Here is a 27,399-nt window from a genome sequence, read left to right as displayed (position 1 = left end):
CTGACAGACGTCACACACGCCCACCAATCATCTCCTGTGTTTATCCTGCAGCTCTTAAAAGCAGGGACAGCCTCAGACAGAGTCACTGCATCAGTTTACTCAGCAGGTGACAGTTCTCTGACCTCCTCTCTCCTCTCTAAAAACTTCTGACCTTCAAACTTACTGTAACTTATTCAAACTCCAGCTTCCAGATAACTCTAAGAGTCTCTTATCTCCTGTGCCATCATGAGTCTCCGGTTCATCCTGTGCGTAATCTCCCTCCTCCTCTGCTCCTGTCTGGTCGCGGACGCACGGATAGCCAAACGCTTCGCCATCGGCTGTCCTGAGAAGTGTGACAAGTCTCAGTGTGCCCCGATCCCCGCAGACTGCCTGTCCGGGGACGTGCTGGACCGGTGTGACTGCTGCCCGGTGTGCGCGTCCGGGGAGGGCGAGCAGTGCGGCGGCCCCGCGGAGAAGGAGTGCGCGGACGGGATGCAGTGCGTGGTGACCGAGGGCGTGGAGGTGTCCTCCACAGTCAGGAGGAGAGGGAACCCCGGGCTGTGTGTGTGCTCGGGCTCTGAGCCGGTCTGTGGCAGCGACGGGGTCTCCTACAGGAACCTCTGCGAGCTGAAGCGCGTGAGCAACAGGGCCATGAAGCTGCAGCAACCACCAGTCATCTTCATCCAGAGGGGGACCTGTGGGAAAGGTGAGAGAGGTGTGTGTGTGTGTGTGTGTGTGTGTGTGTGTGTGTGTGTGTGTGTGTGTGTGTGTGTGGAAGCAGGGTCAGACATGCAGGACAGATTCTATCTGTAAAGTTATCAGGAGAAGTGAAGGACTACAGGATAAGTTTCACAAGACACACATATTTCTGTGTGTGTGTGTGTGTGTGTGTGTGTGTGTGTGTGTGTGTGTGTGTGTGTGTGTGTGTGTGTGTGTGTGTGTGTGTTTGAGGGGGGCAGATATGCAGGACAGATTCTATCTATAAGGTAAACAGGAGAAGTGCAGGACTCTAAGTTTGATAAGACACACTTATTTCTGTTTGAGTGTTTTGGATTTGAACTTGAGTGACCTTAGCAGCAGGAATCACACACACTCAACTTTCTATCCTCCATCTCTTGGTCAGCTGATTCTCCAAACACATGCACATCCTTCACACTGCTCCACATGCTCATGGAGCTGAATCTGTGTTGCTCCTTGTGCTGCAAGAAAAGTAATCCAGGCCATGTTAACTGAACCTCCATGTCCAACATCTTATCATGGGCTAGTAAGAGTTCCTGCAGAACTCACTGACACAGATTCAGTAACTAATGGAGCCATTAGTCATATTTAAGAAGCTTTTATTTAATGCTCAGTGCTGGAGTAGACATGCACGGGTAGCCAGGGTGCCGAGGGTGCAGCAGCATCACTAAAATCAGACATAAGTGATCTCTTATGTGAAGCTTTTGCATCTTTGTTATCTTAGACTATGCTGAACACATCAAAGATCACATCACTGCATGCTCCTAACTGAGTCCATGATTATCCATGCACAGGTTTCATGCTTCACATCAGTGTAATTTGCTGTTGCTGCTTTCAAGATGTTGAAGTTTGATGTCTAAGAGTGTAAAATGCTCTACAATCACTGCAGCATGAGAATGACATCATGCATGTCTCAAACATGACCGGCTTGCAGTGCCTTTGTTGGAATAATTAGAGGTGAGCAAAGCTAGCTGTTTTCCTCTGTCGTCTACTATATGTTCAGTTAAGGAGAATGTATAGTGAGCAGGTGTTAAATGCAGATCAGAATCCAGACACAGCTCCTCAGGCTGCTCTCACATCTGTGCCCGCTTACTGTCATTACTCCCCCACGACCAAGACCAGCCTGAGACGAGACTAACGTGACATCTGATGATAATAATATAATAATTTTATTCATAGAGCGCTTTCAATCAAAGTGCTTTACAAAGCTTAAAGACAAATAACTAACAAAGACACAACAACAATAACATGCTAACCAGGGAGACTGATCCATAGAGTGGGTGCATGGAATGAAAAGGCCTGTTCACCACTCTAGTCTTCTTTCAGACCTTAGGGGCACTTCAGTCCCCTGAGAGCGAAGTGCCCGGGCAGCCACATATGAATCCACCAGGTCAGTTAGATAAGAGGGTGCAGCAGAGCCATGTACAATTTTAAAAGTCAACAGCAACACTTTAAAATCTGCTCTGGCGTGAACAGGCAACCAGTGAAGAGAGCAGAGCTTTGGAGTTATGTGCTCATATCTGTGTGACCCGGTCAGAAGGCGAGTAGCTGCGTTCTGCACCATCTGCAGACCTTGCAGACTCTTCTTGGGCAAACCGGACAGAAGAACATTACAATAATCCAACCGTGATGAAATAAATGCATGAATAAGAGTCTCAGCATCACTGAGAGACAGGACTGATCTTATCTTGGCGATATAAATAGATAGATATCTAAGAGTCAGTTTGCTTTGCTTCTGTTACTTCACACTTACAACAAGAAGTCTTAACCTGTGATGCTTCTTATGGCTGTTGTTGCACACTCCAGCTTCCATCCTTTCCATAAAAACCCAGAGTGACCTTGAGGATGATGCTGGAAAAGTGTTCCTATCATGCACATCAGTATTCAAAGTTAACATCACTTTTTTAAAATGAAGCCACATGTCTGTCTTTAAACATAACTAGTGTCAGGAGAGGAGGAAGAAAGAAGGATGAGAAAAATCGCAGAGTGTAGCTTTAACTTTGGACCAAAAAGTTGAACGTCACATCTGATGTTCAAAAGAGAGACATACCTCCTCTTCTCTCATCACCAATACACTCCCATGGTGAGCAACATCTTCCAGGGACTCCTTCAGGGGCCTGACTTTGCATGTTTGGCATGCAATGATGTTGCATCAGCTGCCACTTTGCAAGGTTTTGCATACTTGTTGCTGCCTGGGCGTTGTTTTGGAGGGGCGACTCTCAGCAGAGATAGTCAGGATGCCAAGTGTCTCACTCCTGGGATACTCAGCTGCAGAAACTTACACATTGTGACATGATTCATCACCTGAACTTCATGTGAAAGGACAGTTTGATACGTTGAGAAGTTAAAGCATCAGTGGAAAGTATCTGACATGGATTAGCTCACCTCCTGATCCCTCCCTCTGTTCCTCTTTCTGGCGTCTCTCCATCTGCTGATCAGTCAGATTTCCATCAGAGCCTCACACTGCACCAAACTAAAGACGGTGTTGTTTTCTCTCTCTCTCTCTCTCTCTCTCTCTCTCTCTCTCTCTCTCTCTCTCTCTCTCTCTCTCTCTCATATGTTATCTTCACAAGGTCATAATGTCTTGAAATTAGGCCAGGATTTCCTGAGTGCCTGCCCTGTGCTGCAAAAACAAACAGTGTTCCCTATGAGTGTGTGTGTGTGTGAGAGAGGAATAGTGGCAAACATAAACACACACACTCTTAAGCTGCAGCTGTGAACACACTCATATGCTGAGTACATTTTCGTTGCCTTGGGTTCATCCAGGTCAAAGTATTTCTCCTCTTTCTCCCTTTCTCTTTTCATTGACTCTGCTTCTCTCCTCTTCCTCTGACCTTGACTTCCTCCCTTCTTCTATTTTTAATCTTCTCTGGAAAGATGTCTGATAAATGATCTCTCCTTGTTTTTTTGCCCTCTTTTGGACACTGCTCTCTTTCTCCTCTTCTCCTTAAAGTCTTCTCTTCTGAATCAAACTGAGACTGAAACTGAGTGTGTTTACGTGGACTCGAGTACCCAGGTCATGATTATATCCAAGAAATGAATTTGCATGCACACAGAGAGATAAATCTTGTGATTCATATCCCTGTATACGTGATAAATACTTGCTCTGCATTGTATTCGTGCAGACGCCTGTGATGCACTTTTAAATGCAAACATGACATTGCAGAAAGATGACACTCAGTCACTTGGTTGAGGATGCACTTGTGCAGGTAGTCTGCAGCTGTCAGACACAGGGGTTAGAGGCATGCCACAGTGGGAAGAAAACTAAAATGCATCAAAATTAAACTAACCTGCAGACAAAATTAACTCGAGAATAGAAAATGTTAAATCTAAATAAAAATGTCAAAACTATGGGGCGCTGATGGCCTAGCGGTCCAAGTGCGCCCCATGTACAGAGGCTATAGCCCTCGTTGCAGAGGTCACAGGTTTGACTCCCGGCCTCGACCCTTTGCTGCATGTCTTCCCCCGCTCTCTGCTCCCCACACTTCCTGTCTTTCTTCAACTTTCCTATCAAAAATAGAACTCAAAACTATTGCAACCTTAATGCAACTTATTCCTCCTTCCTTAGTGACCTCTATCATTTCATCTTCTCACTTCTTCTTCTCCTTGCATCCTTTTGGGGCGCGTTATCCGGCCCATCCTCCCTCATTTTCCTCCTCTCATCTCCTTTCCTCCCTCTTCTCTTCCCTTGTTTCCTCTCCTCCCCTCTTTCATCTGTTCAATCCAGAGAGTCAGGCCACTTCATGCATCGCTTCTCTCTGAGGGTTTTGAACTCCTCGTCTGAGGACAGAAATCTGGAAGCTGTCAGCGCACACACCATCTGAAGTTTCATGATTCACCTCTTGGAGCTGATTGCTTTGTTGAGTAAGGTCCTCGTCCTGCTCAGATGTAGGTCACGCCGTTATTTAACCCAGATTTTGATGCATGGTGTTTTTTTGCATTTGGCTTGTATTTTTTTCTGCTTCCTGCTCAGACCTGAGCGCTCTCACTGAGATTGACAGGCTTGGATACAGAATCAACAAAACACAGCCGAGCGGTGACTCAACTCTGTCAGGAACAGGAGGAATGTTTTCCTTAGTTCGGGCTCGTCCAGCTCGTAATGAGATTTCACATAAAGTGCAAACCGAAGTATTGTTTGATTTGAAGGAAAGGACGACTGATCCGCCTTCAGGAGGGAAGAGCTGCCGCCAGATCTGTGCAGCAGTAAACCGCATTAACTCTCCATCAAGAACAAGGGATCAGTGTGTAAAATCAATGAACAGATGATGTGATTCAGTGATAAAGGACCTGTATTTATAGAGAATTTTCCATCTTATTACATAGTTATTTTAATGAACTCAATAAACTCAGGGGAACATAGCGACAGCTCTCTCATGAAAGTGTGTTTTAAGAATCTGCTCAGAGTTTCAGAGCTTTACTGAAAATGCTTTTTAGTTGAGCTCCAGGAACAAATACAGGCATCTCCTGGAGGATCTCAAACTGCATTTATACAGCTCATATGTGACCAAGAGGTCAGGCGGCATAGAGAGAGGCCATGGAGAGCCTTAGAAGCTGACACCTGTGTTGTTGTCGCTACACAGGAAGCACGACTCACAGGCTGGATTCGCCCCTTCACAATAAGAGTCTGCTATTAACCTGGGTTACATGAGAGTCAGGAGGAGGCTAAAACCAGCCTTAAGTGGTCAGCAGTTAAAAGGAGGGATGCAATATGGATTCTTTCAACCTTTTTGACATGTTTGTGTTATAAAATGTGTCATTTCTGCACACCTGAGGGTCAGACAGACTAAGATTTAGTGAGCAAAGATGCATGTATGTATATTTATATTCATATGATCTCATTTGATAACATACACAAAATAAAGCCACTGGCTAACGTCAGAAGTCAATCAGACTTGTGTCCCTGACTTGGTTGTGGATCAGACTGTGATTGTGTGTGGAGATCACATCATACAGGGCAGGTAGGGAGACATCTGCAGAGTAGACCCAGGACACTGGTCAAAATATTAGCTGCTGAAATCCTTGGTGGGTCTCTGAGAGCTGTAAATTCACTGATTCTGTCTAGCTTTGAGTCTCTGATGGACTTTGTTTTGATGCTAATGCTAGCTGTGGATGCTTCGTATTCCTCACACGCATCTTTGTTGAAATGACGACTTTAAAGCTGACTTTAAAGATTCATTGTATTAGAGCTTGAGGATTTGTTCCTCCTCTCTGAAAACTTGCAGCATGTTTTGCAAGTTGCAGTCGTGTAACCTTCCTTTAAATTTGAAAAACATCCACACCGGTGACACCATTTTTACTCTCTCTTCAGCTTGTTGCAGCTGCACTTGTTCTTATTCTCTGCTGTGTTATTATTGTGAGCCATGTATGAAGCATCATATCAGCTAACAAATGATAACTAAACCCCAATCACAAGAGTCTGAAAACTCCTTAAAGTATCTTGTAGTAATTTGAGGAAATTGATAGTTAACTCTCCCTGATGGTGCATTCAAAGACCTCTCAGCATTGATTGTCAAAGTGCAGCTTCACTCACTGAGTCAGTCAGTTTACCTTTTTGACCTCAGGTTGTGCCGTACAGTCGCCTACACCTGCAGCGTGCTCCAGGGTTTTTCACCCCCTTCATCTGACTGCCTCCATTCAGTTCACTTCAAAGCTGCAGCAGCTGCACGCCACTAGTCCTCCAGCCAACACACTCACACACACACGCTCACACACACATATAAACACATCAGTGTCTTCCAGACGGAGCAGTGCAGCTGAGGCTGAAGTGAACATTCACGACAAACAGCTGCTCGGTCCGAAACTCTGCAGCAGCTCGAGAGGAGCTTCTTAGAAAAACATCAGCGTGCAGCAGAAGTGAACTTCAGGCAGACTGCACATGGCCTGGATTTGAAGAAGTTCATAGACCTTACAATGAAAACACGTTGACTTGAGGTCGTACAGCAGCTTTTATATCAAACCTTTTGTCTTTAGAGCAGGTCTTTGGTGCTCATAAGAGTTAAACCTTAATGAAGCTGCTTAGATTGACAGATTTCTTGCAGCACAAAAGGGAGAACAGCGTCTGAAAATAAGAGTAGATATGAGGTACCAGGATAAAGCTACTGAATCTAAATGTACAAGGAGTCAAACTTTAACGAAAGGTGCAAAGAAATCTGATGTATGAAATATAAAATGGCGAAAACAAGTAATGCATTACATAATAAAACCACATACAGTATGTATCTGCTGAATGAAGAGGTGATATGAAGCAGAGCGAGGTGTTGAAGGAATGAGCTCAGGGGCTTCACCTCGATAAGATCTGCAGACGAAGAATCTGAAAATATGTGAAGCACATCAGCTGAGATACAGAACATCACAATCCTGCAGGTCTCTGACCCGAGGACACTCAGAGACATGTCTTCACTGGCACTGTGAATGAAGGCTGTACCTGTGATTTGATATGTTTCATTTTTAACTCCTGACCTTTTCCAAAGAGTACATGAAGTTCAGTCCTTCTGATTTGTACTCTAAAAGTTTAGCTTAAAGGCCCTGTGAGGAGTTTTGAACTGGCTGAGAAACAGACTGAAAATGATACTGATGCCTCTTTATGACCTTCAATAGTAAACAAGACCATCAGCAACAACACTGACACCTTCTCTGTTGTCATTTTTAATGCCTGAAACCGCCCTGAGGGGGTAGGTGTCAGACCAGATGATGGACATCTTGCTTCAGAAACAGCCTTTATTTGACTGTTTTCATGGAAAATAATCACATTGCCTGATAATGTTGACTTTTAAAGACAACAGGATGAGGCTTTTGTTGAAAACACTACTTTTGCATGTAAAGGACAAGAGATAAGTGGTATCACTTTGTCCACAAGGGGGCGCCAGAATCGATACACAACAAAAGTTCTTCACAGCAGCTTTAAATTCACCAACCATAGACTCTAAATGATCACAGCAGAGTTATTTTTCTGAACCTCAGGACTCTGTGCAGATTAATCATCTCTCATAGACGCTGAGTAAACACTGCACGGTAAAGAAACATGCCTAAAAAAATGGACGCAGGAATTCCTGAAGTTTTCCTTGGCTCCTTTGTGATGCTGATTAGAAATAATAGATCTGGTTGGTATTTGGGCGCGGCCTCAAGTGCCAGCAGCAGTTTGATGGATGCAACAAAAGCCTGAAGTTCTGTGAGGACGAAAGGAGAAATGAAGGTCAGAGATTTAGACTTTCAGAAAATTTTTAATGCAGGGAAAAACCTGACCGAGCTTTTTTGTCACTCAGACACAAGAAAGAGTCACATCTTGGTGAATCAAACCCAACAGCAGAAATATTCAATATGCAATAACATAGTTTCACTTTGCAACCAATCCAGTTTTGCAAGTGCCAAAAACTGCAGTTCCTCCAGTGTCCACTTGAGGCTGCAAGGAAACTCCATTAGAGCCCATTATTAGATGTAAACATTTGATATTCCTTTATTCGTAACGACTGTTTGGGGGATTACTTTGTTTTTGTTTTGATAATATTAAAGGTGACATATCATGCAAAATGGACTTTTTAATGGTTCTCTACCTGAAATCTGTGTCCCTGTCTACAAACCCCCCGAGAATGAAAAGACTCCATTCTGCCCCTGTTCTTATTTCTCCACCTTTCTGTAAATGTGTGCTGAAACCAGCCGTTTCAGACTTCAGTGTTTTTGTTACGTAACAACAATATCCGGTCTGTAACAGGAAGTCAGAGCTCGGAGCTTGTTCAGCCCATAGACTGTATAAAATACAACTCAACCCCTCCTCCGTTTTTCATTCCCTGCACACGTGTGCTAACAAGGAGCTTAGGAGGGAGGCATGCTAGTTGTAGGCTGTCTTAATAAACACAAAGGTCGCTTTGACTCCCCACGTCTGCAGATTTGAAGATCTAGTGGATGATTTTTATTTATCATGGAAAATTGCTAGCGCTAGTTAGCATAGCCACATAGCTGCATGTTCGTAGCTGTAGCTGTAGCTGTGTACCAAGACACACATCTACATACTGGCAAATAAAACAACAAGAAACACTAAATCTGTGACCAATCCTTCAGAAAGGTCCTACTGCCTTTCTGGCAGAGATCGGTTTGACTCCCCACGTCTGCAGATTTGAAGATCTAGTGGATGATTTTTATTTATCATGGATAAGTGCTAGCGCTAGTTAGCATAGCCACATAGCTACATGTTCGTAGCTGTGTACCAAGACACACGTCGACATACTGATAAATAAAACAACAAGAAACACTAAATCTGTGACCAATGGTTCAGAAAGGTCCTGCTGCAGGCGCCTCTCCGTCAGGATCAGATTCTGGATCAGATTCAGAGGGTTGAAGTAACGCGGGTCTGTGAGCAGCCGTGTATATTCAGCCAACATGTAAACATTAGATCAACGTGCTGGAGAGAAGAGGCCACACCCACCTCCTGAGGGGGCGTGGTCAGAGAGAAAACAGAGTGTTCTGAGGAGGGCTGAAGAAGAGGGTTTTTCAGGCAGATCAAAACCTGATCTCAAAGTGTTTTTATGAGCATAAACTTTAAAGACATGTTTCTGGGACCTCTTAGACCAATATATGTTGATGAAAAAAGCGTGATATGTCACCTTTAAGGCTCAACAGTTATCTGTAATTCACTAGCAAGGACCACGCCACACAAGGATATAAGTTGAACATTTAATGATAATGGTGTGCCCAGCAGAAGGAGACTCAGGATGGGGGTTCCGTCTCAGCGTTCTCCTGCCGGAGCTGATCTTGACCCGGGTTGTACCTGGAAGTAGACAGGGCATAGAAGGAGCGAGCACGAGTTGAGTAGGAGAGGACAAGGAAATAGGTTAAGTGCAGTAGAGTGAGGTGAGGGAGGGTGGGTTGAAGAATCACGGACAAGCAGTTGGAGTAGGCTGGCTACGTTTAAGAAGGCTTGTCAGGTGATTGAGGGCGTGGTTTAGGCGTGGTCCTGCTCCCGAATCTAAGTTAACACCTTAACTTCATTTAGTTGCGTGACAGGTCGGCGTGTTGTGGCGGTTCATGCAATTAGGCGACATCCTCAACTCCTCCTCTCAGCCTGTTTCTAGAGTCATAACTGGCTCAATGGTCACGGCAACAATAGCTTCAAGTAACTCATATTATAACGAAACATAGATTGAATTGCAAAAGAAATGAGATGTGAACATTTTAAAGCGGGGGAAAGGAAAACGTCGTGAGGAGGTGGTGGAGAAAGAGGAGAAATACACAAAATAGGGCACATGAAGAGGAGTTAGGTGACAGGTATTGTAAAGACTGGGAGCATCAGGTGAGAAGAGAAAAGGAAGTAATGAGGAGTAATTCAATTTTTACACTCTGTAAATGAAGAGTCCCAAAAGTAGGCGGAGTTATTCCCCAAAAGTAGGCAGAGTTATTCCCCAAAAGTAGGCGGAGTTATAATACTGTGAAAAGTAAGCACAACACTTGTATGGTTCGAGTTTCTATCCGAGCCGCACAATCTTTCCTTAAAAAGTTCAGCCATTGTCCAACGGACTCTTCTGGTCTGGGTCCACCTGTTGGCTACACGGCTTGATGCCGCTGTAAGCTTCCAGACCACCTGAAGAAACACGTAGAGCAAGAATGAGCCTTAGAGAGCTGCACATAAACAAGCACCCTGAGCCACTGGGAAATATATGCCTCAGCAAGGCCAAGGGAGTGACTTTGCACCAGTCCAACCTCCATACTTTGGTCCTGTCAAGTGGATGCTAGTTTGAGGAATCAGGTCAGGGACAGATCAGGGGTCAGGCCTACATGACAGGTAAGCCATTTCAGAGCAGGAGCATATGAACCCTTGGCCAACTAACCATAGTAGACCCCAACGACAGGGTCCAAGGAGATGGTATAGCAGGGAACAAGGGGAGCAAAGAGACTGGGGGAGAGAAGGATGAAAAGTGATGTCATCAGAGCAGAGATAGGCCTGAGTAACATCAGTTAAGAGAGCTTATATTAAACTTATATTATAACCAAATAGCTTACGCAGCAAGCAAAATCATCTTGTTCAGTATCAGGATTTGAACCCAAGCCAAGTCCCAATGGAAGTGCTCCCAGTCAGGCCAATTGGGAAGCCACACCTCCCAGTTACATACACCTGCAACACACAAGAAGAGAAGACATCCAATGGTGACCACCATCTTTGGGCGTCTTAAGGCCTCCTCAGAAACCAATGGGTGACATCACTGAGCCTGCATCCATGTCTTAAACAGCCTATGGTTTTACTTTGATTCAGAATAACACCCAAACATACTCTCCATTAAAAGTGTAGTTAGGTCTCTGCCTTCTCTGTTAACTGAGGATGACGTGCACACATGTGCTGCGGCTTTATTTACATCGAATGAGTCATTTATTTATGTTTGAGGTTTCTTGTGATTGGTCAAGATTTCATCGTAAACGTTGTTTAACAGTCTTTGTGCCGCTCTGAGGAACTTGTTTTCCACTCCAAAGAAAAGGACAGATGGGGGGGATAGTATCTCCTGAACGGCCTCAGCAGGATGGAGTGGGATGTTCTGACTCACAAACGATCAGTCGAGTGAGAAAAGAAAGATGTGTAGCTGCGACAGATGTTGATGTTGCTGCACAGCTGGAGTGAAACTGAAATGAGGTTATGTAAGGTGCCGTTACAGTTCTGTCAGTACGGCATGGTAACATCCCTCCTCGGCTGCCTCACACTATCTTCTGACGCTGTGAGTCACTTCCTTTGTTTTATAAGAGTGAGAGGGAGCAGAGGACGGTCTGCAGCTGCTCTCAGGCCTTCACTTCATTTACAACTTTCAACATCTGGATCCGTTCAACACAGCAGCTACAGTTTGGGATCCATCACACCCTCCTGCACCACATGCAGGAGGGTCAGATAGACAACACTTTATGATGCTCTCTCAATTAACTGCACAAAAAGAAGACCACCACAGTTTCCCTGCGATGCATTTACGTGCAGCAGTGTGCATGATGCAGATGTTCAGAGTGTAATGAAGCAGATCTTGACCGAGTGTTTTCATCCCAGCAGGTCAGCAGAACCCCGACAGCCTCCGCTACAAGTACAACTTCATCGCTGACGTGGTGGAGAAGATCGCACCCGCCGTCGTTCACATTGAACTTTACCGCAAGTAAGATGAACTCCAAGACTGAACCACCTCAGATTATTTGAGGTATCAAGTCTTAAACAGGTTCCTGTGTCTTCCTTCTTCTTCTCAGGATGGTCTTCACAAAGAGAGAGGTGGCAGTCGCCAGCGGCTCCGGGTTCGTCGTGTCAGAGGACGGACTCATCGTCACCAACGCCCACGTGGTCGCCAACAAGCAACGAGTGAAGGTAAAGCAGTGTGCAGATACAGGAAAAAGTGTCCATGATGGTTTATCTGGAGTGACGATGGTGTTAAGAAGACGTTGGTTTTGTTTCCTGCAGGTGGAGCTGAAGAGCGGAGCCACGTTCGACGCTAAGATCAAAGACGTGGACGAGAAGGCCGACATCGCTCTGATTAAGATCGACACACCGGTGAGTTTTTTTATTACATTCACACAAACAATCAATCTTTATTTCTATAGCACCAAATCCTCAGACTCTTTCCAAACAGAGCAGGTCTAGGTTAAGATCCAACATCAAGACCGGATCAGATCCAGTCCCATCTTCCAGACAGGACTCAGTCTGATCTCATCTTAATCCACCATGAGCAGAGCACTTTGCAGCATTTAGCAAGTTACAGTGGCAAGGACAAACTTCCTTTAACAGGCAGAAACCTCCAGCAGGACCAGACTCATGTTAGACACACATCTGCTGAGACCGTGTTGGAGAGAGGGATAGAGGGAGGTGAAGAGAGAGAGAGAGATGATAGTGGGGAGACGGATAGTAGTAGTTGTAGCAGCTGGAGTCTGGCACGTCCACAGCAGCAGAGATCCAGAGGAACCTACGAGACAAGGGAGCTCAGGGACTCCAGAAAGGTCTAAGAAAAGAGAGAAGAGAGGGAGACCAGAAGAAAGAAAAAGAGGAGAAGAAATGGTGAAGGAATGACAGAAGGAAAGGACGGGGTGAGGAAAGGAGACAAAAAGGATGAAGAAACATGGAAGGAAGAAAGAGGGAAAGAAAGAAAGAAAGAAAGAAAGAAAGAAAGAAAGAAAGAAAGAAGTGAAGAGAGAAAGGAAGGAAGGAATGAAAGGAAAAAGGAAGGAAGGAAGGAAGAAAGAAAGAGGGACAGCAGGAAAGCAGGAATGATAGAGAGAAAGAAAGAGAGAAAGAAGGAATGAAATAAAGAATAAAAAGAAAGAAGGAAAGAAAGAAAGAAAGAAAAAGAAAGAAAGAAAGAAGGAATGAAAGGAAAAATAAATAAAACAAAGAATGAAGAGAAAGTGGGACAGCAGAAAAGAAGGAATGATAGATAGAAAGAAAGGAAGAAAGAAAGAAAGAAAGAAAGAAAGAAAGGTTGAATAACAGACTCAAAAAAGGCAGAGATCCAGAGGAACCTACGAGACAAGGGAGCTCAGGGACTCCAGAAAGGTCTATGGTTAGTAACTGTAATTGGACAGGAAGAGTTAAAGTGAGAGACAGGCAGAGAGAGGAGAGAGAGGGAAAGACAGGATCCCAGTGTGTCAGTCTAAGCCTATAGCAGCATAACTAAGACCTGGTCCAAGCCTGATCCAGCTCTAACTATAAGCTTTATCAAAAAGGAAAGTTTGAAGCCTACTCTTAAAAGTAGAGAGGGTGTCTGCCTCCTGGACCCTGACTGGTAGATGATTCCAAAGGAGAGGGGCCTGATAACTGAAGGCTCTGCCTCCCATACTACTTTTAGAGACTTTAGGTACAATGAGCAGTTTGTAAGACAAAACAAAGACCCCATTCTTTAACAGGAAGACACCTCCAGCAGGACCAGACTCATGTTAGACGCACATCTGCTGAGACTGGATGAGACAACCCATGGTCCAAACCATATGTTGACCCTATCAGCTCCATCATGTTCAGACTCTGCTGCTTCAGATGATCTCAAACTGAGGAGCACAAATATGAGAATTCACAACATATCAGAGTCCAGGGTAAATGTCAAGTCGCCTCTTTAATCATCTGACTTTGGTGCAGGACGTTCCAGCTCTGAGTTCCAGCTCTGAGTTCCAGCTCTCAGCACAAAAAATGAAACACTTCCCACTTCTTTTACTAAAAATATCTCTCCGTGGAAAACCTCCTTTCTCTGAACCGAACCCACTCGTCCAGTCATCACCAGTCCGAGACAAAGTGCTCCACAACAATGAAAACTTTCCCCCTCTGTCTCCGTGACCTCTGCTTTTCATGAGTCATGGATGTTTACCTCAAAGATCCCGCTGAGCTCAAACTAAAACCAGGCTTTCCATTTATGAAACACTCCAGAAGGCGTATTGTCCAGACAGGAAAAAACACCTGAGTTTGTTTTGGGAGGAGACGGAAGAGAGAGAGAGAAAGTCCGTCTGGAACCAAAGTTTTCAAGAAGAAGAGTTTGTAAGAAAACTGCACCGTGACAGAACCCTACAGAAACAAGACAAGTGCATAGATGAAGTAATGACAGTCTTGAGTCCTTATAATGTGTGTACATTGGAGACTTCTGGAGGCGTGTGAGGAGAAATGAAAAAGGATGATCTGCACATGGACGGCAGATAGATACAAAAGCGATATAAAAGGGTGCTTAAAGGGATAAAAATAGCATGAGAAACTTGTCAATGGTACATTTTTTTACCCAGAGGGGATTTAAGTCAATTTGGCTTCTTTGTTGAGAAACTTAAGGTGGAAGAATGTGTGTGTTCTGTCTGCAAATCATGCTGACAAAACGTCTTTCTGATGGCAAAGTAAAGCCTTGAATAATTCCTAAATCTGGCGTAAACAAACACCAACGTAAGTGTTTGGGATGGGCTTTCCTTCCTCCTCATACCTTGTACATCCCCACTTCTAAAGTGCAAGACTGTCACGTATACTGTCAACCCCAACACGGTCTCAGCAGATGTGTGTCTAACATGAGTCTGGTCCTGCTGGAGGTTTCTGCCTGTTAAAGGAAGTTTGTCCTTGCCACTGTAACTTGCTAAATGCTGCAAAGTGCTCTGCTCATGGTGGATTAAGATGAGATCAGACTGAGTCCTGTCTGGAAGATGGGACTGGATCTGATCCTGGTCTTGATGTTGGGTCTTTGTTAATAATAGAACATAGAGTACGGTCTAGACCGGCTCTGTTTGGAAAGATTCCTTGAGATGACGTTTGTTGGGATTTGGTGCTTTATAAATAAAGATGGATTGATTCTGCAATAAAAAAGCAGAGAGAGCTGTAAACTTCCTCTGAAGACGCTCTTCTATCCAGCTTTTTCTGATTTAACTTCTAAAAAAGTGAAGAAAGCAGGTAAAAAAGAGACGTTCAGTGAGGCTGCAGGGAACTCTGGTCCCAGTCCTGACAGCTGGAGCTCTCTGGGTTCATGGGCTCACAGTTTACACACCTGAGCCACCAGGTAACTCGTGATCTCTCCTGCTCTCCAGTTAGAGAGGAAGTTTTTCCCCTCTCTCATTCAGTCCGTTGAGTCTCTTCTTCCTCTGCTCCTGAACCGCTGATCAGTGCTCTTCAGGCGGAGGAACATGTGTTCAATAGTGCAAAATCAAATCGGCTTTCCAATGACATTGTGTTCACTGATATTGGTCTGCAGACGTTCATAATGTTGCTTCTGTGCCAGTTTTCTGTCCCAGTTTCTCAGCAAACCTGCCAGAGAACCAGGATCCCCTTTATCCCCATTGGCTAATGGACTCACTGTTGACTAGTACCTCATATAACCCTGTTCCAAAAAAGACAAACTATTCCTTTAACATCCAAAATAAAGTCCTGAAGTAATCAAAGTCTGCCTGCGTGGCTGAAGAAGCTGTGGATCCGTAAATCGGCGAAAATAGGCAAGAAATGAAAGGAAATTGAATCCAGCTGTTCTTATGAAAGCAGCCAGGATGCATTATGCAACCTTTAATCTGGATTCTGTTTTCACATTATTATAAACAGAAGATCACCTAAGCTTATAATCTTTAGTCTCATTATCTAATTACTTCAAGTTTTCACGCTGATTTACTGCGTCAAGGGACTTTTATTTTGAAAGAGGTTTTCTGAGGTTGTCAAATTTTATGAACTCTTTAACTTCTTCCTTTATTTAAAGCACACATATTTAGTTTTAGGTAAATATAGGACAAGACTTTTGACATGATTCACCTACTTACGTGTTTGGCTTTAGGCGGTGGAAGAAAAACATGTTTTGATCCAAGCAGGAGTTTCCCATTATCTCATCCAGCCTTCAGAGATTTGACAGACTCTTAATGAAAGCTCTGATTTCTTCTTCCTGTCCAGTAAACTCCGTGTTGTTGTCAGGGAAGTTAAAAACGTCACATTGAGGAGTTTAAAGAAGGTCGTATAGGTGTGTGTGTGTGTGTGTGTCGGATTAGATTTGATGTTTGATGGGCAGAATGAGAACACCCATCACACGCTGCAGGATGTGAGTTCATGTGTGCCGGTCACACGGAGGCGAACGTGGTTTTCCCGGGGGGCCTGCTGGGGCGAGGCGGCAGGGTGTAACTGCAGCTCTGGAGGATGTAATTCTGCAGAAGTCCACAAACTGCTCAGCGCTTGTGGTTTGTGGTTTACATCGAACAAAACCAAGTCACGGGAGTGGTTTTTCACCAGTGACTTACTGCTCTCCACACTCCCACACGCAAACCAACAAAACACACACTCACAATGAGAAGCTCACGTTCATGGTCACATCTTCTGACATGAGAATGTTTCTTGTTCCCTCATATCTCATTAAGTTAAGAGACAAACAAGGCAAAGGAAAGTACTCTGACTAGGGGTGGGAATTGATAAGATGTTATCAATGTCAATGCCATTGTCGATTCTCCTAACGATTCCTGGGTATTTCATGAGGGGGAAAAAGTAGTTCTCTACAGTCTTCTGCACCAAAAGGAAACATTTCATTTTTTCCCAAATTATGTCTGCACAAGACTGAACATGAACATATTCAACTTGAACATAATGAACAATAGGTTGACCTCATTCTCGGCCGCTTGAGTCCAGACCTGGTCCCTGGAGTCTGGAGGAAAAGACTTTGAATTTAGAGAGGAGAAACGCTTTTCCTCCAGGGGTCATCACGGAGGTATTTTACCCGCTCTTGGTGCCTCATTTTCGGCTGTGTGAGTCCGGATGTGGCCCCTCGAGCCTGGAGGAAAATATTTGAATTTGGAAAGGAACAACACTTTTCCTCCAGGGGGTCATCGCAGAGGTCTTTTACCCGCTCTTGGTGCCTCATTTTCAGCCACGTGAGTCCGGACATGGACCCTCGAGTCTGGAGGACAAGACTTTGAATTTAGAGAGGAAGAACGGTTTTCCTCCAGGGGTCATCGCGGAGGTATTTTACCCGCTCTTGGTGCCTCATTTTCGGCTGTGTGAGTCTGGACGTGGACCCTCGAGTCTGGAGGACAAGACTTTGAATTTGGAGAGGAAAAACGCTTTTCCTCCAGGGGTCATCGTAGAGGTATTTTACCCGCTCTCAGTGCCTCATTTTCGGCTGTGTGAGTCCGGACATGGACCCTCGAGTCTGGAGGACAAGACTTCGAATTTAGAGAGGAGAACGGTTTTCCTCCAGGGGTCATCGCGGAGGTATTTTACCCGCTCTCGGTGCCTCATTTTCGGCCGTGTGAGTCCGGATGTGGCCCCTCGAGCCTGGAGGAAAATATTTGAATTTGGAAAGGAACAACACTTGTCCTCCAGGGGGTCATCACGGAGGTACTTAACCCGCTCACGGTGCCTCATTTTTGGCCGCATGAGCCTGGACGTGACCCCTGGAGCCTGAGGGAAAGTGTCCCGACTCCGAAAGGGGAGAGGTAGGCCTGGGTTCGCCTCCCCGACGTGAACATGTTCACATGGAACCCTTCTCCACTTCGGCCCGACACGAACCCCAAGCTTTGAGGCCGAGTCGACAAATGCTTCAGCATTTATTTATTTATTATTTAAAAGGACCATGCATATTCATTCGCTTGATCACAGATTTCCCCCCTAAAGGTAAAAGTAGTCTAAGGTTGAATAAAAATGGAGAATGGAAATCCCCATTCACCTGATAAATCCTGATAAATCCTGCTGCATGTCTCTCAGTCACCTGTGTCAGCCTGATCTGCTGCCTCTGAGGCCGGTATCCTCTGAGCATGTGCAGACAGGAGCTCCTACCTGTCGTCTTGACTCAACCCAAACAGCCTCTGGGTGTTATTATACGACGATCCAGCATTAACTAATGTGAAAGACTTTCAGCTTAACATCTGAGGGGATAAATGCAGCAGGAGTGGATGCAGGATTTATGGTTTTCAAAGAGCCAGACGTCCACAGGTTTTTATGCCCTCAGCAAATTCCTCACTGAGTTGGCATTTCTCCGCTCTGTTTGCTCGACCAGACGTCAACAATGTCTGGTTTTGCTCGCCATATGAGTCGGGGCCAAGTTTAAAACGCAGAGAAAGAGAGGAAGGAGTGGGAGACGAGAGTAGGAGTCACAATAAAAAGACAACGTGTAATGTTCTTTGTGTTTGTGGTTGTTGTGGGTGTTAATCAGGCGGCAGAGTATTCCAGTAAACCAGGTGATTGACAGAAGGCTGTAAAAACAACATTTTTAAAGCCAACATTTGACTTTTTAAAGACAACAGGGTGAGGTTGCGTCTGAAAACACTACTTCCACATGAACAGGAGATAAGAGGTGTCACTTTGTCCACAGGGGGCGCCAAAGCAAACGTTACTTACTGTAGCTTTAAATCTGTGAGACATAAAAGTGGTAATTTGGACCTGCAGTGTAGGACGGAAACTATAGGTGTTGCTTATATTATTATCCTGCTGTGATATGTTGAAATGCAACATGCTTACTGTACTTTAGATTGTACACACGTCAGGTGAACGGACTGCAGGAGAGAGAGAGAGATAATGAGAAGGAGACACAGACGGATGAAGTCACCGCTTTGTTCCTTGTCGTGGTTTCTGTGTTTCGTTGCACGTCTCTTAAATTAGACTCTCAGCTTTGTGATCTCACTCCGGTCAAAGTGCTGTCATCCTGAAAACCTCAGGGCGGGGAACGTGGTCGTTTTTTTTCCTGGTGGGCGGAGCTGAGCCGGCTGCATGATTAGACCCCTGGTAGCCGCTCAGGTCGGGCGAACAGAGGAGCTTTATGTTGAGCTGATGGAGTAAAACCCTGATTAGAGGAGCTGAATGGATCCATTCATAACCAGCCTGTTTATGTCTGTATATATTTAGTGGTCATTAAGAAGGTTGGTTGGTGTGTGTGTGTGTGTGTGTGTGTGTGTGTGTGTGTGTGTGTGTGTGTGTGTGTGTGTGTGTGTGTGTGTATGAAGTTGGCGTTGGAGTGGACATTGACCTCATTAGAGGAACTAATGTAATCCCCCATCGGGACTCAATGCTGGAACTTTGTTTTGAAGTTACTTGCCTGGCAGGTTGTGTTTTTAGAGTTAACTCTCAGCTAAATTTAACATTTTAACAGATCAATTTAACAACAGGACAAGAGGAAAGAATGAATGTGGAAGAAATATGAGTTAATATGGAAAAAGTTCAAGTTAAAAATGAAGGATTTGATCAAGTCTGCTTTCCATTTGGGATTTTCAGTGATCCCAAACACTGTCACACACTTTTTTTAATTCACTCATTCATGTGGTTGCTCTCAGACGAGCGCTGATTCCTGCATCCTGATCCTCCATACGTCTGGTCACCTCTGCACTACTTCTTTCTATGTCTGCATCTCTCTCGAGGACGTCCATGTGTCCTTAGGGTGGACGTCCAATTAATTCAAGAGAGACTAATGAAAGGAGATATTTTTAAGGAGATAGATGATGTGATGGTGAATTTCTTGTCGGACTCTGCAGCAAAATCAACCCTGATGAGATGGAGAAGATCGGTCAAACTGCAGGACTGGGCATTCATGGTGAAGTGGAGGGTCGTGCGTGACAATGGCATGAATAAATGGAGGAAGAGGAAGTTAAAAAAGACAATGCAGGGAGGGCCTTACATGCACGAGTGATGCAAACTCATGAGCAGCCTGAGATCATGTCCCTTCTTACCTTTGCCTGGACTTCAGTGTGTCGACATGCTGCTTCATCCTTTTGTTCCACAACTCTTGCTTAATGCTCAAATTAACACGCAAAGATCACTCGGTGTATGAGGAGTTCTTCGATGCAGAATTTTGTGACTAGTTTATTTAAAAACAACAGATCCAGGATCATTTTGATGACCTGAAAAGGTTTCCAGTCTGCACCTCCTTGGGCCGGATCTGATCGGTTTCTATTCTAGTCAATGTGTTAACTTCCACTGGATCCACTCCATTGCGTTCCAGCTGCGTCTCTGATCCGGCAGGTCTGAGTCCTCCAGATCAGATACACAAGACTTCTATTGGTGCCGGGTGCCGGAGCACGACGCATCAATCTCAACAGAGCAGATGGAGCGGGACAGGAAGTCAGGTTTCACCAAAACAAAATGGAAACATCCGGTTAATTTTCAGAATAAAAGACTCTGTGTTATCACCAGATCGTATTTCACTTAACTACAACAACAAACCAAAGTCATGATGAGCGGAGCCAGGCCTGGAGTCAACAGGTCAGAGGTTTTCAGAGGACCAGGAAGACAACATGGATGAGGAGAGGAGGAGGAGGAGAATCCTTGATTCAGTGATTAGTTGGGGGAAAACCTCGGTCACATGACTCCAGCTCTCTGGAGGTCCTGCTCCGTGCTGCGTTCTGAAAACACAACCAGTGGGTGTTGACGGATAAGAGAGCACGGAGCCGGACCGGACACGGATCTGGTGGAAGTCCCATGTACTTGTCTGAATGCTGGCCCTAGCTTTGTGTTTTCATGACACACAAAGGTGAAAAGTTGGAGAGGATCTTGATGAAGGAAAAGAAAGTGAGAGAGCTCAGGGAACAACTCTTAACTCTTAAATCTGTCTCAAAGCTTGAGATCTTAACTCTGATTCATATAATATGCAGTACGTGTCGACTGTGCCCCTTAATGTGAAGTCAAACATCATTTACGTGCACATTCATGCATTTTGTCCAAAAGTGTAGATTTCATGATTTGAGAAGCCTCAAAGATGAAGAAGGACTTTCATAACACAGGTGAAGTGAGGCGGCATGAACACACACTTTCCCCTGGAGTCCTGTCTTCTGCTTCAGGCCCCACATTTTGTTTTGCGTTGTCATACACCCTGACTCATCCAAACACACACTCATGCAAAACTCCACAGGGCAAGGTGTTGGTCGTGTACTGATGTGTTTAGCATACCTGTGGTTTGCTCAAATCTCTTCATGCATGTCCGTCAAACTCAGGAACAATAAGTTAAGTTGTCTGGAAATGTTTCTGCTCAGAGACGCTGCTCTGTGTCGTAATCTTTTTCCGCTTCGTTTCATGTGCCCATCATCCCCCTCCTCGCTCCCCTCTCCTCCTCCTCGCTCCTGTCACTGAAAGTGGGTCAGATTCTTGAGGCTCGTTACTCAACCGAGGAAATGGGCAACACATGTGTCCGTCATCACCGCGTGGAAACAGTCAGACGCTCGTCGTGGCGTTGATCAAAGCCGGGTCCAAACATGGCGGCTGCTTCGTGTCTCAGTTCTTCTGTCACATCTGGGGACTGAAGTAGGTCAGTAGGACGACGTGCAGCAGGCCAGCACATGGTTCACGGAGGGTCGGCCAATAAGCAAACAGAGCCGCTGAGGGCTGGAGCCAAAGTGTCTTAAGATGTTAGCTGCAGTGGAAGGTTTGTTCCAGCGCTGTAACGAGGAACCCCCCTGAGTCCAGCCTGAAAACAGAGTCTGTTACACCGCTGACAGGATGCATCAGAACGAGCAAGAGTCAAAAAGACTGCAGGACAAAGAGCGTCTCTGTGAGTCTGTGCTGCTTGAGAGTGTTTGAATGATACATCATGTATTCTTTTACATCTTTTTCATGCATCAAGTTCTCCCTACGCCAGTTCCCCTCCTGATTCAGAGAGTAGAGATGCTGACAGCTCATCAGGTGCAAAACAAGAGCAAACTGCACAAAGCTGCAGAGCTTTATGGGCGTGTTTGCACAGATATCATCAGTGCAATATGCTTTGTGAGTTGGACGTTGAGTTGGTGAAGACAGCAAGTAAAATGATTCACTGATGCATGTTTGCAGCCACAAAATATTATTTTGCAGATTATTCAGACATTATTCTTTTCTTTATAAAATCACAACAGCATGCAGATTAGATTTCTGCCTCACTGATTCAGTCCGAGCAGCATTTCATCTGTTTAGAGGTTTTAAAACACCAAAAAACTGAAATATTGGCACATTCTTAAGGTACAGAGTTTTTTGACATAGTTGTCTTTTTAATTTGAATTCATCTGCCAGTAAAAAGCCTAATTAGGGCCCAAGCACTGACACGCAGTGGCGGCGAAGGCCCTATTGAAACCTGAGGGACTAGGAGATCACATTTTTGGAGCCTTTAACATGCCCCAAAGGGCAAATTCGACACACTCATCAGGCCTGGTGAAAAATGTTAGAATTTATGGGTCCTGCAAAAACATTTGCAAAAATGTGCTCACTAGCGCCACCTACAATTTTCAAAATCCCCTCTCCATAGAGGTTATTTTGAGCTACATGCTTGAAAATTAATATGCATATTTATGGCATCAGGACGCACATAAAAGCCTCTTACACCCATTTTTGAAACTTAACAGGAAGAGCGCCACCTATCTTTGAAAATTAAAAATGGCGCCCAAATAAGGGTGCATACATTTCAGATGTCCTCCTAAGGTTTTTATTTAATTCAATCCAAACAAAGCACATTCTATAGAAGACACATTGACAATTCAAAATTATTAAAGGCTTTCTGTTTAGACTAAAATTGTGGGCGTGGCAGGCTTTCAGGCGATGCATCAAACGCGCATACAGCTTTGAATGTTAAGCATGACGCCCAAATAAGGGTGCATACTTTTGAGAACTCGTCCTAGGGTTTTTCTCCAATTCAGTCCAAACAAGGCACATTCTACAGCAGACACATTGACGATCCAGAATCATTAGAGGCTTTCTGTTCACACTAAAATTGTGGGCGTGGCAGACAGTCAAGTTTGAAGGTTTTCTTGGCAATCTGCCAAAAACTAGGAACATTAGCACCACCTAAGGGACACAAGCAGTATATACTCTCAGATCTTGCTTTTACATCATGTAGTGGCTCATATCAGGTGATGGTTTACATGAGGCGATGGCTCAGGATGCGGTGGTTGCGGGTGTGCGAGGGCCCGTTCATCGCTGCTTGCGGCTTTAATTTAGATTTAAAACCTTCCTCACAAGATTGTCCGAGAGTTTCAGACTCAACGAAATGCAACACAGTCTGCAGGAGCAGTTTGCATTCTTAATGCTGATGTCTCCAGATACTTCTTCTCACTCACGCCATAGTTATAGTCCTCTTGTGCAATCAATCAGAAAACACCAGATCATTTTAAATCTGTAAGCTTTTTGCCGTGGAGTCCTCTCACAGCATTAACAGCCGTCCACAACATTTTAAAGCAGTTTCAACAGATTATTACTTCTAAAAGTCTCCAAAGTCTGGAAACTCAAACTCTCTGTGTCTGTGTGTTTTTGAGATCGCTGTCAGGCACACTCAGTGGAGTGGAAACTTCAGACACAGGGATGGAAAACTAATATTTATGAGACAGTCCATCTGAAGGCAGGAAGGGCTGCAGAGATCCAAACAACAGCACAAATAGCTTTTACAAACAAATCTGGCTTTAGACTTTCTGGACTTCTGGAATTTGTTAGTGCTGCAAAATCAGGCCGAACTCAAGATGCACAGGTCAGACAGTTCATAAACAACCTCAAGTTTTAAGTAATGAGGAGAAATGAGGAGCTGGTGGCCTAGCGGTCTAAGCGCCCCACATACAGAGGCTACAGACTTTGTTGCACGGGTCGCCGGTTCAATTCCCGGCTGGTCAGCCATTTCCTGCATGTCTTTCCCCACTCTCTACTCCCTTCATTTCCTGTCTCTCTACAACTGTCCTGTCAAATAAAGGCAAAAAGCCCCCCACCTCCAAAAAGTCAGTCAGTCAGTCAGTCAGTCTGAGGGGAAATGAGTTTGGTTAGAGTTTGATTTGTGGATGGAGAGAAGCCTCGTCCAGGCTGGGAGCTGACTCAGCTCTCCACACAGGAAATCCACGACTGTCTCCAACAGCTCAGAGGGAATAAACTGCTGTTTACTCCCCTCTCTCTCTCTCTCTCTCTCTCTCTCTCTCTCTCTCTCTCTCTCTCTCTCTCTCTCTCTCTCTCTCTGCATCCTATCTCACACCGTCCATCCCTTTGTGTTTCATGAAACAGATTAAGCTGCCCGTACTCCTCCTCGGCCGCTCAGCTGACCTGCGCCCCGGCGAGTTCGTGGTCGCAATCGGCAGCCCGTTCTCCCTGCAGAACACCGTCACCACCGGCATCGTCAGCACCACCCAGAGAGGAGGGAAGGAGCTGGGGCTCCGCAACTCTGACATGGACTACATCCAGACGGACGCCATCATCAACGTGAGTGAAGGGAGCGATCAAAGAGCATGTCAGGACATGTCGTTACACTGAATATAAGACACACTGACCTCACAGGTCAAGACAACAACTTCATTGATTGTAATTATTAAAATGGTTACAAACAAGATGTAATACTAGTTTCAGAGAACCTATCAAGACAGTTTCCTTATTTTTGGCGTGCATCATCTTGAATTAAGATTTAAATCTGGATGTGTCAGGTCAGTGTGGCTCACATGAAGTGTGATGTGACGCTTTGGCAGATCAGCACAGACAGAAAGACGGGTCTTTAGGTGGGAAGGACAAATGGAAAAATAGAGTGTGAGGAGCAAAACTCTCATGAGCAACCTCTGAAGTGTATCAAAGCCACGTGTGCATTTAAATAAGTTTAAATATTGTATATGTTTTAGAGTTGTGGTGCACTCAGAGGGGGTAGAGATGACCTCTGATGACCTGATGTTTGGACAAATGCAGCAACAGTGACCTGATAGATGCCCCAAAACTCTCAAGATCTCCTGACCTCATTACTGAGGCCTTACTTTGTTTAAATGAACCATACACTGAGGGTCTATCCCAAATCAGTTGTGCATTTCCCTGCAGTTACAGAATGCTGGAAAGAGACAGAAACTGAAGTGCTTACAAGAAATTCTTCAAAATGCTGCACAGTCCTAATCCTCTGCAATGACCTGCTGATTTGTCGGGTATTGAAACATGTTTGCATGAATAAGACAAATACAAAAGCTTTGTGCATGTTGTGCTGAATGCACACACTATAATGATAATCTTTGTTTATGTAGCACTTTTTAAAACAGGGTAACAAAGTGCTTTACAAATAAGAAAGAAACTAAAAGACAATAAAAGAGAAATGTGAGGAAGTGAAATAAAAGGAAATAAAAACAATGTTGAATAAATAAAAACAACAAATGATAAAAGAATAAAAAATCAAAAAGTTACATTTACAAAAATAAAAAAATACTAATAGGAGAATAAGAAAATACAACAATTTAACAATACAAAAAATAATAAATACTTAAATATAAAAATATGAAAATACAAAAATAAATATATTGTTTTATATAAATAATGAAAATATAAAATATTTAAATATAGAAATAACAAGATAAATAAATACAAAAATATTAAAATACTTACATATAAAAATGAAAATAACAAAATATTAAATTTCAAAATATAAAAATATTACAATATAAAAACACAGAAATATATAAATATCAAATTAAAACAATACAAAAATATAAAAAAATAAAAACACAAAAATATAAATATCAATATATGACAAATATAAAAATACAAAATATAAAAATATTAAATCCTGCCAGTGATACTCCCTTAAAAACAATAGAATGAGAAGACCATGCGGTGTCACATTTGTCATTAATGTTTGCTTTTTTATTTTCTTGCAGTACGGCAACTCTGGAGGACCACTCGTCAATCTGGTAAGTGAAAGAAAACCTGAACTCCTTGTTTAAGTTCAGCATGTCGGATATATATATATATACAGCATTCATCTATATATTACTTAAAGGTGACATATCACGCTTTTTTCATCAATATATATTGGTCTAAGAGGTCCCCAAAACATGTCTTTAAAGTTTATGCTCAAAAAAACACTTTGAGATCAGGTTTTGGTCTGCCTGAAAACCCCTCTTCTTCAGTCCTCCTCAGAACACTCTGTTTTCTCTCTGACCACGCCCCCTCCGGAAGTGGGTGTGGCCTCCTCGGCTCTCCAGCACGTTGATCTAATGTTTACATGTTGGCTGAATATACACGGCTGCTCAGAGATCACGTTACTTCAACCCTCTGAATCTGATCCAGAATCTGATCCTGACAGAGAGGCGCCTGCAGCAGGACCTTTCTGAACCATTGATCACAGATTTAGTGTTTCTTGTTGTTTTATTTGTCAGCATGTCGACATGTGTCTTGGTACACAGCTACCAACATGTAGCTATGTGGCTATGCTAATTAGCGCTAGCACTTATCCATGATAAATAAAAATCATCCACTAGATCTTCAAATCTGCAGACGTGGGGAGTCAAAGCGACCTTTGTGTTTATTAAGACAGCCTACAACTAGCATGCCTCCCTCCTAAGCTCCTTGTTAGCACACATGTGTGCAGGGAATGAAAAACGCACACATTTACAGAAAGGTGGAGAAATCAGAACAGGGGCAGAATGGATTCTTTGACTTTTCAGGGGGTTTGTAGACAGGGACACAGATTTCAGGTAGAGAACCATTAAAAAGACCATTTTGCATGATATGTCACCTTTAAATGTTGAATTTATACTTAAACTAAATGTTGCCTTAGCTCAATAAATGTTCATGTTTTGCTGTATTTTCTACATTTTCATTATTGCACAGAGTATTCTTTCCTTATGTAATATAATAACACATGACCTGAATCATAAACACGTGACAGGATTTATTAAAAGATGTGGTTTCATCCTTCAGTTTAGAAACAGCAGGGACATTTCTGCAAACAGTGGACCTGTAAGAATTTAGATGCATATTAAGATGTGTTTTATTGACCATAACAAGATGTTATATATGTTAACGATGCATTAAATGTATATTCTTCTCGTTAAAGAATATATGTGAAGAGGTTTCTGTCTGAGATTCAAGTTAATTGAATTCTTACATCACCTCTGAGTATTTTTAAAACAGGGACAGAAACAGATTCTTATTACTGGGACCAGGACACACGTAACCTCGTATAAACAGGCACCCGGCTCATAAAGTCCTTATTAGGAAGACTCAATAAAAGTTAAAGTTGTGTAATGCTTGGCGGACCGTCTCCGTCCACAGCTGACTCTGATTACAGGTTTGCTTTTAGCCGGCCGTGTTACTTAACAAAAGCAACGTGGTGTCAAAACCTCTGTTTCACAAGCTGCAGGAGGAAATCTTAATTCTATTATTGGGTATTAATGTGTGTGTGTTTGTGTGTGTGTGTGTTTCAGGATGGAGAGGTGATTGGAATCAACACTCTGAAGGTCACGGCAGGAATCTCCTTCGCCATCCCGTCAGACAAGATCAGACAGTTCCTGGCAGAGTCACACGAAAGACAGGCCAAAGGTTTGCAACTTATTCACTCTCTCACTTCATCACAGAGACGGAAACATGGCTGA

The 27,399-nt window shown here is 43.9% G+C and overlaps 1 protein-coding gene across 1 annotated transcript; it reads left to right on the top strand.

The window, feature by feature from the left end:
• The first annotated feature begins 54 nt into the window (after positions 1–54).
• Positions 55–27,399, top strand: LOC117830539 (serine protease HTRA1B-like). The gene is made up of 7 exons (XM_034708691.1): positions 55–685; positions 11,732–11,831; positions 11,920–12,034; positions 12,128–12,217; positions 24,065–24,259; positions 25,681–25,713; positions 27,232–27,399. The coding sequence occupies exons 1-7, from the start codon at positions 226–228 to the stop codon at positions 27,397–27,399; spliced, it is 1,161 nt and encodes a 386-aa protein (XP_034564582.1). The 5' UTR covers positions 55–225.

The sequence above is a fragment of the Notolabrus celidotus genome, chromosome 18 (genome assembly GCF_009762535.1).
Source record: "Notolabrus celidotus isolate fNotCel1 chromosome 18, fNotCel1.pri, whole genome shotgun sequence".
NCBI classification, from domain to species: Eukaryota; Metazoa; Chordata; class Actinopteri; order Labriformes; family Labridae; genus Notolabrus; species Notolabrus celidotus.
This window is presented reverse-complemented; position numbering and strand designations above follow the sequence as displayed.